The sequence below is a fragment of the Neoarius graeffei genome, chromosome 21 (assembly GCF_027579695.1).
Source record: "Neoarius graeffei isolate fNeoGra1 chromosome 21, fNeoGra1.pri, whole genome shotgun sequence".
Lineage (NCBI taxonomy): Eukaryota > Metazoa > Chordata > Actinopteri > Siluriformes > Ariidae > Neoarius > Neoarius graeffei.
The window spans coordinates 45412258-45427453 of NC_083589.1; the positions used below are offsets into that span (position 1 = coordinate 45412258).

Here is a 15196-nt window from a genome sequence, read left to right on the forward strand (position 1 = left end):
ACCAGAGCTAACGCTGATCTTTACATCATTGCCACCCGGAAGTACTTCGTTTACATGTTGTGCAGCTCATTGGAAAATGGTGTGAAGGCTTTGAGGCTTGTGTGACTGATTGCAAAAACAGAAGCTCAGGAAAATTTAACACGGAAACTTGTGCACATATTCACTCCATTTACAACCATTTAATAATAATAATAATAATAATTACCTTTATTCATAATAGTATGCATATACATATTTTTGGTTTGCAGATTCTAGACTAAATCCAACTGTTAATAGGTTTTAATATAGAACTACTTACTCTGTTAGATCACATTAATCATTTTAACCAAGGTTCATTCACATACAAACACAATGTATATTATTTTTTTCTTTTTCCATAAAGAACAATTTCTTCAAAATAAGTGCTTATAGTGTAGTGTACCTGCTGTAGTAAGATGAGTAATCTATTCTAGTGTAAATCTGACTCTGATTGTCCCTGAGCATCTATACAGTATAAAAATTTCCATATAATAACACTCACATACTTTATTCCTATATAATCACTGACCATAATTGTAAATAATACAGCTTTTACCATATTGTGCTATTACCACACAAAAGGCTGGCAGCTTAAACTTTTACCTCTGCGTCAATTCAATCATAAAATAATCCTCTTTTCTAATTACACAGGTTTCTTATTTTCAGAAATAAATAACATCCTTTGATAATAACAGCTGGAGTGATATACACTGTATACATTATAATACAAAATTACTATACATGGCTCTCTATGCCAGTTAAAATGAGGTATTGGTCCCACATGCAGGCTGTATTCTAGCATGGTGTGAAAATTGCACTTCATATTCAGAACAGACTTATATATACATTTTCTATGTGGTACACACTGATTTCAGAAGGCATTAAGTAAGTGTTCACTCAAAGCAGTCCTCAGAGTTTGCTTGGATTTGACAGGCCTATACATACATTTGAGTGCAATGGTACAAAGGTGTGCATCCCCTGTGTTCTTTTCCATGGAAAGAAAGTTAAGTGCATCTATTTTACAATTTATCTCCAAAAAATAGAAGAAAGTAAATGTGAGATATAGTGTATCCAAAGAATCATAAACATGAGGCAAATTGTACAGAGATATTTTTGGCATGACCCTCTTGATCTCCAAATGTGATCTGAAGAAAGAAGTGTGTGGCATCTAAAAGAGTCACAACAGATATGTCAAGAACAATACAATTGGGCCAAATGGAGCCAATATGAAAAGCCAGAGGATTCAAAACCTGTTCACATGCTACAAAGGAAGTTGGAGGCAATTATAAAGGCAAATGTGGGCCTACAAGTTAATGAAGCATGATGCAGTTTTTCTTTTTTTTTTTTAACTGTTAATATATTAACACACATAATTTGGACATTTTAGTTAACAGACAAACATTTGTGATACTGGAGAAATTAAAGGTCTGGCTACTTGTAATATTTCTAAGGGTATGCAAACTTTTGCACTCAGCTTTATCATTCCCTGTAGTAGATCCACAACTTGTGGAGTAAAAGGCATTGCATACAACCACAGGCGTTCATGTTTGGCCACTGGTGCTGTATATTAGTGTACAACCATACAGTTTAATCAGCGCTGGTTAATCTTTTAATCCACTAAGAGGTTAATCTGTTAATCTTGTTGTTGCAGTTCTGAAGGTGGAGGGCATTATTTAGACATAGGCTACCTCATATCCAGCTACACCCACAACTCCAACCTGTAGTTTAATGTTCAGTACATATCCTTATAAATTTCCTGCAGTAGTGGATGCAGAGAAGTGTCCTGTGTTTCCCTAATGTCCTGGACCAACTGCGCATGCTCTGTTACGAGCTGCCGAAGGTCAGCTAGTTTCTGCAGGAGTTTGGGGAAGAGCAAGGTGTCATCAGGGTGGTTGGTCTGCAGGTGGAGCCGCAGAGCATGAATAATACTTTCTTGAATGCCTTCAACATGTGACACGTTTCCCAGTCCTGGTCGATCTGCAAGAGTTGGGGTGGGATTGTGGCGGAGTATCAAAAGACAGAAAGAAATATAAAAATAGTTTAAGAGAAACACTGAACACTATTTCTTTAGGTAAATTAATGACCACATATAGAGCATGCATGGCATGTTATACAATGAGCCTGTGAAAGAAACAGTGAGCATGTAGCAGGCAATAGTTAAATCCTCAGGCCATACAGAACCCTGTGGGCTGCAGCTGGAGTAAACACTCTTGGAATCTGTGGATATTTTTGCTGAAGGAGAAAAAAAACCCTACCAAAGACACTCTGAGCTTGGCTATTATTATGTAACCTTATTCAAACACCCACTCGGTAATGGAGATGAAGAAAGCAGAAAAGGAAAGCCCTCACACACAGGAAGCTCATTAAGGTCTCATAAAGTTCACAACAATAATAATAATAATAATAATAATAATAGTAGTAGCAGTAGTAGTAGTAGTTTCTCTAAGCAAAATAAAACATTTTGACAGAATTTTTGCCAGCACCTCACATTTACAAAAATAACACTGGTGTATCTTTCAGCGGCCGATGGGGGCCTTTCTGTGTGGAGTTTGCATGTTCTCCCCGTGTCTGCATGGGTTTCCTCCAGGTGCTCTGGTTTCTCCTACAGTCCAAAGACATGCAGGTTAGGCTAATTGGTGGCTCTAAATTATCCATAGGTGTGAATGTGAGTATGAATGGCTGAGAGGAGAAAACCTTTATAATAATCCAGTCGAAGGCAACAGGAAACCACTACTGTAATGTTCCCTAGGCGCTTTGATGGCTGAGGCTGTCAGAGAGGCCACATCACTGTAGTGATATGCCAAAATGGATGGATGGATCTTTCAGTTTTGTTCTACCAGAAGTACATTTGATCAATTTTGAAATACATTTTTGAACTCAGTTCCACTAAACACATTCCTGGCCCATTTGAAACGAGTAGTCTGGGATTGACTTTAAGCGAACTCAGGCACTACCACTCTAAGTGTGCGAGTGATCTATTCCTGGGTGAGCATTTAATAAAATGGTTTTATGATGTTATGATATTTCCTGTTTTACAATGACAGGAATAACAGGTTGTAGGCAGTAGATGAGACATACCACACCCTGAGGTTGTGGAATAAAGATGGAATTCAAACACAAACGATTAATTGTTTTTGTATATAAGTAAGCAACTACATATGTTAAACCTATAACTGTACATTAATGTAGTAAACATTACTAAAAACAAAGTAATGTGTAAATTGCATGCAAAGGTTTGGGCACCACAGGTCAAATGACATCCTTTGTTAATTTCCAAAGTGAAAAGAAGTAAACACAACCTCTGCAGTATACTCAACTCATCTCATCTCATTATCTCTAGCCGCTTTATCCTTCTACAGGGTCGCAGGCAAGCTGGAGCCTATCCCAGCTGACTACGGGCGAAAGGCGGGGTACACCCTGGACAAGTCGCCAGATCATCACAGGGCTGACACATAGACACAGACAACCATTCACACTCACATTCACACCTACAGTCAATTTAGAGTCACCAGTTAACCTAACCTGCATGTCTTTGGACTGTGGGGGAAACCGGAGCACCCAGAGGAAACCCACGCGGACACGGGGAGAACATGCAAACTCCACACAGAAAGGCCCTCGCCGGCCCCGGGGCTCGAACCCAGGACCTTCTTGCTGTGAGGCGACAGCGCTAACCACTACACCACCGTGCCGCCCTGCAGTATACTATTTTAAGAAATACCATTTTGTGCAAATATTTATGAAGAGTTACTCTAGTTACTTTATATTTGATGAAGTTAAAAAATGGGGAAAAAAAAAATTGTGGCCTGTGCAAAAGTTTGAACATCCCTCTAAGTCAGTAAATAGTAACACCCCATTTAGCAGATATAAACATTGTTTGTATCTAGGGGTCTATCTATTCTTGTTTAATGAATTTTCACCAACACTTCCTTACAAAAAGGTTCTAGTTCTGAGATATTCTTGGGCCATCTCATATGCAGAGCATGTTTGATATCTACCCACATATTTTCAAAGATGTTCAAGTCAGGGGACTGTGAGGGAAATTCCAAAAGCTTCAGCTTGCGTTTCTTGATGTAATTCCTGGTGGATTTTGTGGTATGCTTTGTATCATTGTCCTGTTTTAGAAGCCAGTCTCTTCAGCTTCAGTTTATTGACTAACTGTGTCACATTTGCTTTCAGAATTTGCTGATATTTACTGGAATTAATTCTTCCATCTACTATGCAGTGTTTCACATACCACTGGCTGCCACACAACCCTAAAGCATAATAGATCCATCCCCATGCTTAACAGTTGGCAAGGTGTTCTTTCCATAAAATGCTCCTCCTTTTTTCTCCAAATATACAGTACATTTGTCTTCCAGATCATATCTTGATTACCACAGTTCCTCTTAACTGCAATTTCTTAATGACACGTCAAATAGTGGAAATTGTGAGCTGGAAGTGCTTTGATATCTTTTTATAGCTTTCTTCTGCTTTGTAGGCATCAAGCTCAGTCAGCTGTTTAGAGGAACTCATGGTTGTTGAGTTTTAGCAGAAGGTTTGAATACTCATAGAATTTATTATGCTCTGGAATTGTTATTCCTAATGACACATTTTAACCTGCCTAACATGTTTTAATGAGTCAGTTAAGGCCTAATGAGGCCATCAAATATAAAGCAACTCATTTTTTCAAATGTTATTGTGGCAGCGGGGGCATGGCCAAGCAGCAGTCTGTGAATGGAGGGCGGGGTCGGGAAGGTAAGTGGCTAAGTCATTCCACCTGCTGTCAATTAGTGTGTGTGTGCCTGTTTGTTACAGGGATGGAGCATAAAAGGAGAGAGAGAGCAGAGAAAGGGAGCTCTCTCCCCAACCACAATGCATGTGTGAGTGAGTGGGTGAGTGGGTGATAGAAAGAAAGAAAGAAAGAAAGAAAGAAAGAAAGAAAGAAAGAAAGAAAGAAAGAAAGAAAGAAAGAAAGAAAGCTGAAAAGCCCAAATAAAAAGTATTTATATAAACATCAACTCTCACCTGCCGTGCTTCTGTGCCCCTGGGTTTCGGCACCACTGTAACACTTCCTGATGTGGGTGGAGCACAGAAGCACGGCAAGCAAGAGTTGATGTTTATATAAATACTTTTTATTCAGGCTTTTCAGCTTGCTTGCTTTCTTTCATCGCTCACTCACTCACACATGCATTGTGGTTGGGGAGAGAGGTCCCTTTCTCTGCTCTCTCTCTCTCTCTCTCTCTCCTTTTATGCTCCGTCCCTGTAACAAACAAACACACACACACACACACTAATTGACAGCAGGTGGAATGACTTAGCCACTTACCTTCCCCGACCTCCATTCACAGACTGCTGCTTGGCCACGCGCCCGCTGCCACAGTTATATTTCATATAGCAGAGGTTTGCTGCAGAGGTTGTGTTTTCTTGTCTTCGCTTCAAAAATACATGTATTTTTAATTTTGCCAGGTGTGCTCTGGCCAGCTGTCTCCAGTTTTGCATACACAGCAGAAATGATGAGCAAATTGTGTAATCAATATACAATTTGGAAAGAATTTATTTGTCTGAACTCAAGCATGACAATAACCTAAAACTGTCAAGAGAATTTCCATTTCACCACTCACTGAGACTTACCTCCACAGCAGATAATGGCAGCCACAAACAGAGCCAGATCACTGTCGTCCAGCTCCAGAGCATTGAATCGCATAGCAAACTGGAACTTGGATTCTATCATATCGCTGAAAGGCTTGCGGAGGCTCTTAACAAATTCACGGGTAATAAAACTGCTGCCCCGTGCCACCAGCATCCCATCCTTGTTCATGCACGAGGCCAGCAGGGCAAAGAAAGCTTCATGCACACCATACTTCAATAGTGTCACTTGGTCATTGAGGTCGAGGCTGGGGAAGCCAGGCACAGCCTTGGCAAACTCAGTAAGTTGTGTGACCGTTTCAACTGAGATGTACTGACAGCAGTGGAAGAGGCGATCCTCAGTCTCCTGCCCCTGAGCAATAAGTGCAAAGTCCTCCTTTCCCTCACTCAGCATCTGGGTGACCAGAACAGGCTGTGCCTGCTGTAGTGTGTCCAGGTCATGAATGACAAAAGGCTGGTGAAAACATAGCAGGGGTGGGGGAAAAAAAAACATGAAAGGATAATTGCTATTGAAATAATGTAATTGAGGGAGTATTAAGAAGCAACTATACAAGCTCACGATGTCAGGATGCACATACCATTCTCACCATTGTAACTATATGTTTCCTTAATATTATTTTAGCCTTTGAACAACTTATAATAATTACAGAGTAATATGTTTTTTGGTGAATAAGTGAATAATAAATTGGGAGTTTAGAGAGTTTAAGGCACATAGTTATGGAAAACCTGCCATCATAAATCAAAACAGAAAGATCTGAGTACAAATTTAAGAAATTAAAAATAGGTTATTATTTTTATCATTCATTCTTCAGGCATAATGGTGATGCAGTGGATAGCCTCACTGCCTCACAACTCCAGGCTCCCTGGGTCAAACCTGAGCTAAAATAAATGAATTGATTACTTTCATATGAGCACATACAGTATCAGTCAAAAATTTGGACACACTCATTCACAGGTTTTGACTACTGTCAACATCGTAGAACAATACTGATGTCATCAAAACGATGAAATAACACCTGGAACATATGCAATTATGTGGTAAAAAGAAAGTGTTAAAAATATGTTTCATATTTTAGATTCTTTAAAGTACACTGTAAAAAATAATTTGTGTTGACTTAAAAAAGTGATTAACCTCGTTGCCTTAAATTTCAAGTTTGCTGAAACTCATATAGTAAGTCAGCACAATGCAACTTGATTGCCTCATTATGCTAACTTACTATATGAGTTTTAATGAACTCAAAATTTTAAGGCAACCAGGTTACTCACTTTTTTAATTCAAAACAACAAATATATATATATATATATATATATATATATATATATATATATATATATATATATATATATAATTTTTTTTTACAGTGTAGCCACTGTTTACCTTGATGCCGTTTTGCACACTACTGGCATTATCTTAACCAGCTTCATGAGTTAGTCACCTGGAATGCTTTTCAGTTAACAGGTGTCTCGTCAAAAGTTAATTAGTGCAATTTCTTGCCTTCTTAATCCTTTTAAGATCAAACAGTAAATAGTAAATAATAAAAATACAGTAAATAGCCCTATTCCACAACTGGAGTAATCCATATTATGTCAAGAACCGCTCGACTAAGTAAAGAGAAACGACATCCATCATTACTTTAAGACATGAAGTGTCTTTTAATTAATAAAAATAAAAGAAAAAACCATTGAATTAGAAGGTGTGTACAAACTTTTGACTGGTACTGTATCAGTTTCATTTCATGCATGTAGGATTAGTAGTTTGTTTTATCTCTATTTCAAAAGTTGAACCAGGGACAAAGGCTGCAAACTTTGGCTTCAGGTGCTATATACATTAAATATGTGATATTTTTGTAATACAGATTGCAGAATACAGACTCATCAACCTGCAAGCAATACAGTATTATCAGATTACATTCACCCTTTTTATTCTTGAACTTAAAGGAGATACACAGAACCATGGCCTCACTTTTAGTTTATAAATACCTTGAGACCTCAAGAATGACATAGGAATAGTTTTAAGCATTAACAATAAATCTAATATAGTAATGCCCTGTGATGACCTGGCGACTTGTCCAGGGTGTACCCCGCCTTTCGCCCGTAGTCAGCTGGGATAGGCTCCAGCTTGCCTGCGACCCTGTAGAAGGATAAAGCGGCTAGAGATAATGAGATGAGATGAGATAATATAGTAATTTTTATGATTAAAATGATTCATCTAAGTAGCGGTCTGAGTGAGTGATTTTGACATCTGTGATGTCACCGCAGGAAGGCTATCAGTCTCATCGCCATTTTCGCTATACTAAAACACAGAGCTGACTGCAACTTCAAGCCTCCATTTTGAGCTAATTTATCACCATGCCACATACTAGATGTGTTGCTGGCGGGTGCAGCAACATGACAGAAGGTGGATTTACGTTGCATTCATGGCCCAAGAATGTTCAAACTGCAAAGATTTGGATGCGTTTTGCAAGAAGTTCACGGGCACATTGGGCACCTACAAAGTGGTCTCTCCTCTGCTCCGCACATTTTACTGAAGACTCGTGTGAGACCTCTGATCTGTTCAGGAGCATTGGCTATAAGCCCGTACTGAAAGAGGGTGCAGTACCAACAATTAAAGGAAAAGAAAACTACAAGAAAAGGAAAGTAAGTTCAGTTGCACCAGTTCTCCCGGAGTGTGAGCCGAGGGTTGTTGCTAAAACCCGGGACGGAACGGGACAGGACGTGACATGACATATTATCGCTCGGGCAGTGACCTCCCCACGGTTGTTGCTAAAACCGGTGATGTCCCGTCCCGGGTTTTAGTAATTGCCTGAGCTGAGCAGTAATGGCAGAGTACTCAGTATGGAGAAAATGGAGAATGAGTGGACCAGCCGTCTGATTTCTCTGCTGGATATGCTCGCCTCAGCAGCAATATCTTGCCCTTACGTGGAAGGAGCAAACGAACGGAGAATTGAACGACCAACTGAAAGTCAGATTGTTTCAAAACAATCGGCCACAAAGCCGGCCTTCAAGAAGTGAGAACACAGATGGGTAAGCTTCGACTCTCATTTGGATACAAAACAACAAAAACAACACTTGTTGTTTACCTGCATTTAGTTTAATATATGTAACATGTATTGTGTGTTTAAGTTACCGGTATAAGATTATTTAATTTGCTTCAGAATGTGATTGTCTCAGTTCATCTGATTAGTTAATTAGCCTTTTACGTTTTATCAGTGAAAATGTATGCATGTACATGTATGTTGCATAAGTTATAACAACTATCCTGTTTTAATGAGAGTCAACCCACAATCAATGAAGTCGAATCAGTCTTAGTTGAGCAAGTCAGTAACGGTATTTCTTACTTTCACCATAAATTTTTATTTCTATGAATTTGGTCTATAGCTGTCAAAGGCCTCGGCCTTAAAACCAGTTCCTGCTGTGACGTCACACACTCAGGGCTGGCTGGCTCAATGGGGCAGCTCGAATGCCAACTTTGCAGTGAATTTTAACTCTCAAAAAAAAAAAAAATTTTTATTCCCATTCATGCAGCATACAAAAGTCAAGGATGGAGAGACTATCCCCTCAGAAATGTATTTAAAAATAAAGGTTCTGCGTATCTCCTTTAAAGTATATTGTTCAGTAACTACTATGAACTAACTACTATGAACTGTTCAGTTACTACCATGAAAGTGATATAAATGGAAATGGAAATAAATAACGTGGAGAAGATAAAGGAGATTGTTGTGGACTTCAGGAGAGAGCACACCCAGCATGCTCCACTATCTATCGACGGTGCTGCAGTGGAGAGGGTGAGCAGCACCAAGTTTCTGAGTGTGCACATCTCTGAAGACCTGTCCTGGAGCAACAACACTGCATCACTGGCCAAAAAAGCCCAACAGCGTCTGTACTTCCTCCGCAAACTGAGGCGAGTAAGATCCCCGGCCCCCATCATGCACACTTTCTACAGAGGCACCATCGAGAACATTTTGACCAGCTGCATCACCGTGTGGTACGGCGCCTGCACCGTGTCCTGCTGCAAGTCTCTGCAGCGCATCGTGAGAGCAGCTGAGAGGATCATTGGTGTCTCTCTCCCTTCTCTAATGGATATTTATAACTCCCACCTCACCCGCAAAGCCATCAGGATTGCAGGTGACCCCACCCACCCATCTCACAGCCTCTTCAGCCTGCTGCCGTCGGGGAGGAGGCTGCGGAGTCTCCGGGCCAAACCAGCAGGCTCAAAAACAGTTTCTTTCACTAGGCAGTCAGGAGGCTCAACTCCCTCCCTGTTCTGCCCCTCCTCCCCCCTCTGCCCTCTGCCACAGATTCTGCTCGCACACCCCCCTTCAGCATCTGACATGTCATCCTCACAGTTTCCCCCCCCCCAACACACACACATACATACATACATACATACATACATACATACATCTCATCGTTCATTAACACACTGAACTCAGGGACCGCACATCTCATTTTACCTCGCTCATTTGCACTATTCCGCACTACCTCACCTTAACAGCTGCTAGCTTGTTTATACTGCTTATTTCATGTTTCATGTTTACCTGCTATACCTCAAGTGCCCTTGACTGTTTGGTTATTTGAACCAATTTATGTGTGTGTGTGTGTGTGTGTGTGTGTGTGTGTGTGTATATATGAGTATTTAGTCTACGTCTAGTTCATATCTAGAGTGTTTATACTGTTTATATTGTCTGTTTGAGTGTTTAGTCTGTGTGCAGTTCTTATCTAGTGTTTACACTGTTTATATTGTCTGAGTGTTTAGTCTATGTCTTGTTTTATCTAGTGTTTATACTGTTTATATTGTTTGTCTGAGTGTTTAGTCTATGTCTAGTTCCTATCTAGAGTGTTTATACTGTTTATATTGTTGTTTGTTTTTTTCAATTATTCTATTTTTATTTATTGCATTGCCTGTTTGCACCGTGGGTCAGAGAGGACTGAAATTTCATCTGTGCTGTATGTCGAGCATGTATAGCATATTTGACAATAAAGTTGACTTGACTTGACTAGTTAAGCAAGCAAGGAATGTGAGTCAGGACCCACTGAAGGAGTTTGGAAGAAAAAAAGACACTAGACTGGATGGACTGCCCACTGTGTTGCTGTTCAGTCTGAAAGCAACAATTGGCTGATATAACCAGTAAAGAGAGGATGGAAGCATGTGTCTTGATTAATATGTATTAATATACACTCACCGCCCACATTAATAGGAATACCTCTACACCTGCTCATTTATGCAGTTATCCAATCAGCCAATCATGTGGCAGCAGCACGATGCATAAAGTCGTGCAGATACAGGCTAAACATCAGAATGGGGAAAAAATGCAGTCTCTTTTACTTTAACTGTAGCATGGTTGTTGGTGCCAGATGGACTGGTTTGAGTATTTCAGAAACCACTGATCTCCTAGGCTTTTTACACACAACAGTCTCAAGATTTTGCACAGAACGGTGCAAAAAGCAAAAAAACAGTGTGACAGTTCTGTGGGTGGAAACACCTTGTTAATTAGAAAGGTCAGAAAATGGGCAGATTCATTTCAGCTGCCTGAAAAGATACCGGTATAGTAACTCATATAATCACTTCTTACAACCATGGTGAGCAGAAAAGCATTTCAGCATGCACAAAGCATCAAACTTTGAAGTGGATGGGCTACAACAGCAGAAGACCACATCAGGTTCCACTCCTGTCACCCAAGATCAGGAATCTGAGGCTATCAGATTAAAATAAATAAATAAATAAATAAATAAATAACCTGGTCTTTTTCCAGTTTTCAACTGTCCAGTTTCAGTGAGTCTGTGCTCATGATAGCCTCAGATTCCTGTTCTTGGCTGACAGGAGTGAAACCTGATGTGATCTGATGTTATAGCATATACATATCAAGGTTTGATTCTCTGAGATGCTTTTCTGTTCACCACGGTTGTAAAGAATGCTTATCTGAGTTACTATAAACTTGCTAAAAGTGGACAGTGAGCGTATAACTCACTAATAACTCACTAATAAGAGAATAAATACTAATAATATTTAGCTTTACAGCTATGAACAGGTGTAAACGTGTGAAGAAAAAGAAGAGTAGTGTGCAAATTAATGGACTTGTATTGCTCACCGGCGTGCTGGTCTTGCCAGTGAGAAAGCCTCGTGCTTTTGCCTTGTTCAAGTGGAATTGTTTAAGATAGGCTTCATGGATTTGGCTAGCCAGAGTTTTCCAGTCATCCAGCTGTGTCTTTCTTTCCTCTTTCTCAGGGATCTGCAGCTCTGCTCTGAGCTTCAGCTTTTCAGACTGTGGCATCCTCCCGAAACGAATTGCTATGACAAAGACAAACAGTATAAATATGATTTAATGCAGAAAGACACTGTTTCACATAAACAAAGGTAAGTGAATGCACACACAGACTAACACACATCTAGAAAGCATATACAGTGGTGCTTGAAAGTTTGTGAACCCTTTAGAATTTTCTATATTTCTGCATAAATATGACCTAAAACATCATCAGATTTTCATACAAGTCCTAAAAGTAGATAAACAGAACCCAGTTAAACAAATGAGACAAAAATATTATACTTGGTCATTTATTTATTTAGGAAAATGATCCGATATTACATATCTGTGAGTGGCAAAAGTATGTGAACCTTTGCTTTCAGTATCTGGTGTGACCCCCTTGTGCAGCAATAACTGCAACTAAACGTTTCCAGTAACTGTTGATCAGTCCTGCACACCGGCTTGGAGGAATTTTAGCCCGTTCCTCTGTACAGAACAGCTTCAACTCTGGGATGTTGGTGGGTTTCCTCATATGAACTGATCGCTTCAGGTCCTTCCACAACATTTCCATTGGATTAAGGTCAGGACTTTGACTTGGCCATTCCAAAACATTAACTTTATTCTTCTTTAACCATTCTTTGGTAGAACGACTTGTGTGCTTAGGGTCGTTGTCTTGCTGCATGACCCATCTTCTCTTGAGATTCAGTTCATGGACAGATGTCCTGACATTTTCCTTTAGAATTCGCTGGTATAATTCAGAATTCATTGTTCCATCAATGATGGCAAGCCGTGCTGGCCCAGATGCAGCAAAACAGGCCCAAACTATGATACTACCACCACCATGTTTCACAGATGGGATAAGATTCTTATGCTGGAATGCAGTGTTTTCCTTTCTCCAAACATAACGCTTCTCATTTAAACCAAAAGTTCTATTTTGGTCTCCTCCGTCCACAAAACATTGTTCCAATAGCCTTCTGGCTTGTCCACGTGCTCTTTAGCAAACTGCAGATGAGCAGCAATGTTCTTTTTGGAGAGCAGTGGCTTTCTCCTTGCAACTCTGTCATGCACACCATTGTTGTTCAGTGTTCTCCTGGTGGTGGACTCATGAACATGAACATTAGTCAATGTGAGAGAGGCCTTCAGCTGCTTAGAAGTTACCCCGGGGTCCTTTGTGACCTCGCCAACTATTACACGCCTTACTCTTGGAGTGATCTTTGTTGGTCGACCACTCCTGGGGAGGGTAACAATGGACTTGAATTTCCTCCATTTGTACACAATCTGTCTGAGTGTGGATTGGTGGAGTCCAAACTCTTTAGAGATGGTTTTGTAACCTTTTCCAGCCTGATGAGCATCAACAATGCTTTTTCTGAGGCCCTCAGAAATCTCCTTTGTTCATGCCATGATACACTTCCACAAACATGTGTTGTGAAGATCAGAGTTTGATCGATCCCTGTTCTTTAAATAAAACAGGGTGCCCACTCACACCTGATTGTCATCCCATTGATTGAAAACACCTGACTCTAATTTCACCTTCAAATTGACTGCTAATCCTAGAGGTTCACATACTTTTGCCACTCACAGATATGTAATATCGGATCATTTTCCTCAATAAATAAATGACCAAGTATAATATTTTTGTCTCATTTGTTTAACTGGGTTCTGTTTATCTACTTTTAGGACTTGTGTGAAAATCTGATGATGTTTTAGGTCATATTTATGCAGAAATATAGAAAATTCTAAAGGGTTCACAAACTTTCAAGCACCACTGTACATAGGTACCCACTCAAGCATACATAAAAGACACTAGAGAAATACACCATGTCACCATTCCTAGGAAGGGTACAAGTTGGCAGATGGTCTAAGTAGGTGTGATATAAACTTGGACTCAAAGTGAACCCTGAGCAAGGCCACAAACAACTCCACTGACTACACATGTCTGTATGTAAACTCTATATGCTTATGTACTGGTCAAAGTGGTCTAGAGTATAGATAGGTAAGGATGAGCGGGAGGCTTTGTCGTGAAATATTTTCCCACAGAACCAGACTGCTTTGTCCTTGACGAGTTGATGAGATCAAAGTCCTGTGTTAAAAGTGGCTAGTGTAACTCCACGTCATCCAAGTCATAGGGGTTTGGGGAAAAAAGAAAAAAATACTTTTTATGTTTGTCTCCTGAGCCAAATTTGAGAGCCACAGCATCAGACCACATCTTCAGTATACAGCATCCAACTCAGAAAAATGCCAATGTAATGCTTATTCCGCAGATAATTTTAAATGGATAAAAAACATTTAAAAAATTTTAAATAAACAAAGACAAAACAAAAATTGAGACCACAGACTATTTTAAGTGCAATTTTATCCTTATTTAAAATGTACTGGCTCATTATTTTCAATATTTATTATACTGATTTTATTTTATTTTACCAAACAAAACCAATTATATAAAGAGTATTATGTTAATGTTTTAATGGAATGTGATTCAGTGTGAGTGATTACACTGTGATTACCTACAAAGTGATTTCATGGAAGCTCTACCACATAATGACCAATAAAGTAATGAAAGGGCATACCTGGCTGTGTAATTATAGCATAAACCTATAAAAATATGATGCTGCTCTGTATTGAAAGCCAGAGCCAAGATGTACACGGAGCACTCACCATTGTGGGACATGCCCACAGCGAGGCACTTGTGGAAACGGCAGTACTGGCATTTGTTCCGGTTCTTTTTCTGGATCTTACAGTTGCGCTCACACTTGTCGTACTCTAGCTTCAGGCGTACGGTTCTCCTGAAGAAGCCCTGCAGAGAATTCATACAGGGTGGGCATTTAAAGATTGTTAAAGATGGATTTACTTGTTTTGATTTATAGAGTCAAGTTCAACATCCTAGTAGTAAATTATAACAATCGCAAATTGGATGTTATTACAGGGTAGATTGCCCTTGTGATAAGGCACATTCTGTGATCTGTGATTCACTGATTGCCAAACAATTGTCTTTATAAACAATCTTCCTTCGCAGTAAATAAAATTCCAAGAAAAACAAAAGTATCCACCCACAAACTGCCCTGTGTTTAATTTCAAAGTCCAGTCTTGATAGTTGAAACAGTGTCAAAGCTGAAGGCATTGCAACTAATCATGCTGTCAGTATAACTATGCACTGTTATTACCAGAATTCTTATACCATACTGTACAGTCTAATATAAAGTTCTATTATTTATTTAGTTGGTTAGTTAGTTATTGTGCTCACAGCATATTTTGTACTGCTGTATTTTATTTTGTATTTTACCTGTATTTTATTTTTCCCTTACTGTGATTTA

General features: G+C 39.5%; 1 protein-coding gene across 4 annotated transcripts in view; it reads right to left on the reverse strand.

Annotated features, from left to right (window-relative positions):
• Positions 1-380: 380 nt before the first annotated feature.
• pparaa (peroxisome proliferator-activated receptor alpha a) overlaps positions 381-15196 on the reverse strand; it is a 45199-nt gene continuing 30383 nt past the window's right edge. For all 4 annotated transcript variants that reach the window (XM_060903220.1, XM_060903219.1, XM_060903217.1 and 1 more), the window contains 4 exons: positions 14541-14679; positions 11733-11932; positions 5629-6097; positions 381-1995 (listed from right to left, as the gene is read on the reverse strand). In XM_060903220.1, coding sequence (XP_060759203.1) covers positions 1751-1995; positions 5629-6097; positions 11733-11932; positions 14541-14679 — 1053 coding nt within the window. In that variant the 3' untranslated portion in view covers positions 381-1750. The remainder of the gene's footprint in view (positions 1996-5628; positions 6098-11732; positions 11933-14540; positions 14680-15196) is intronic.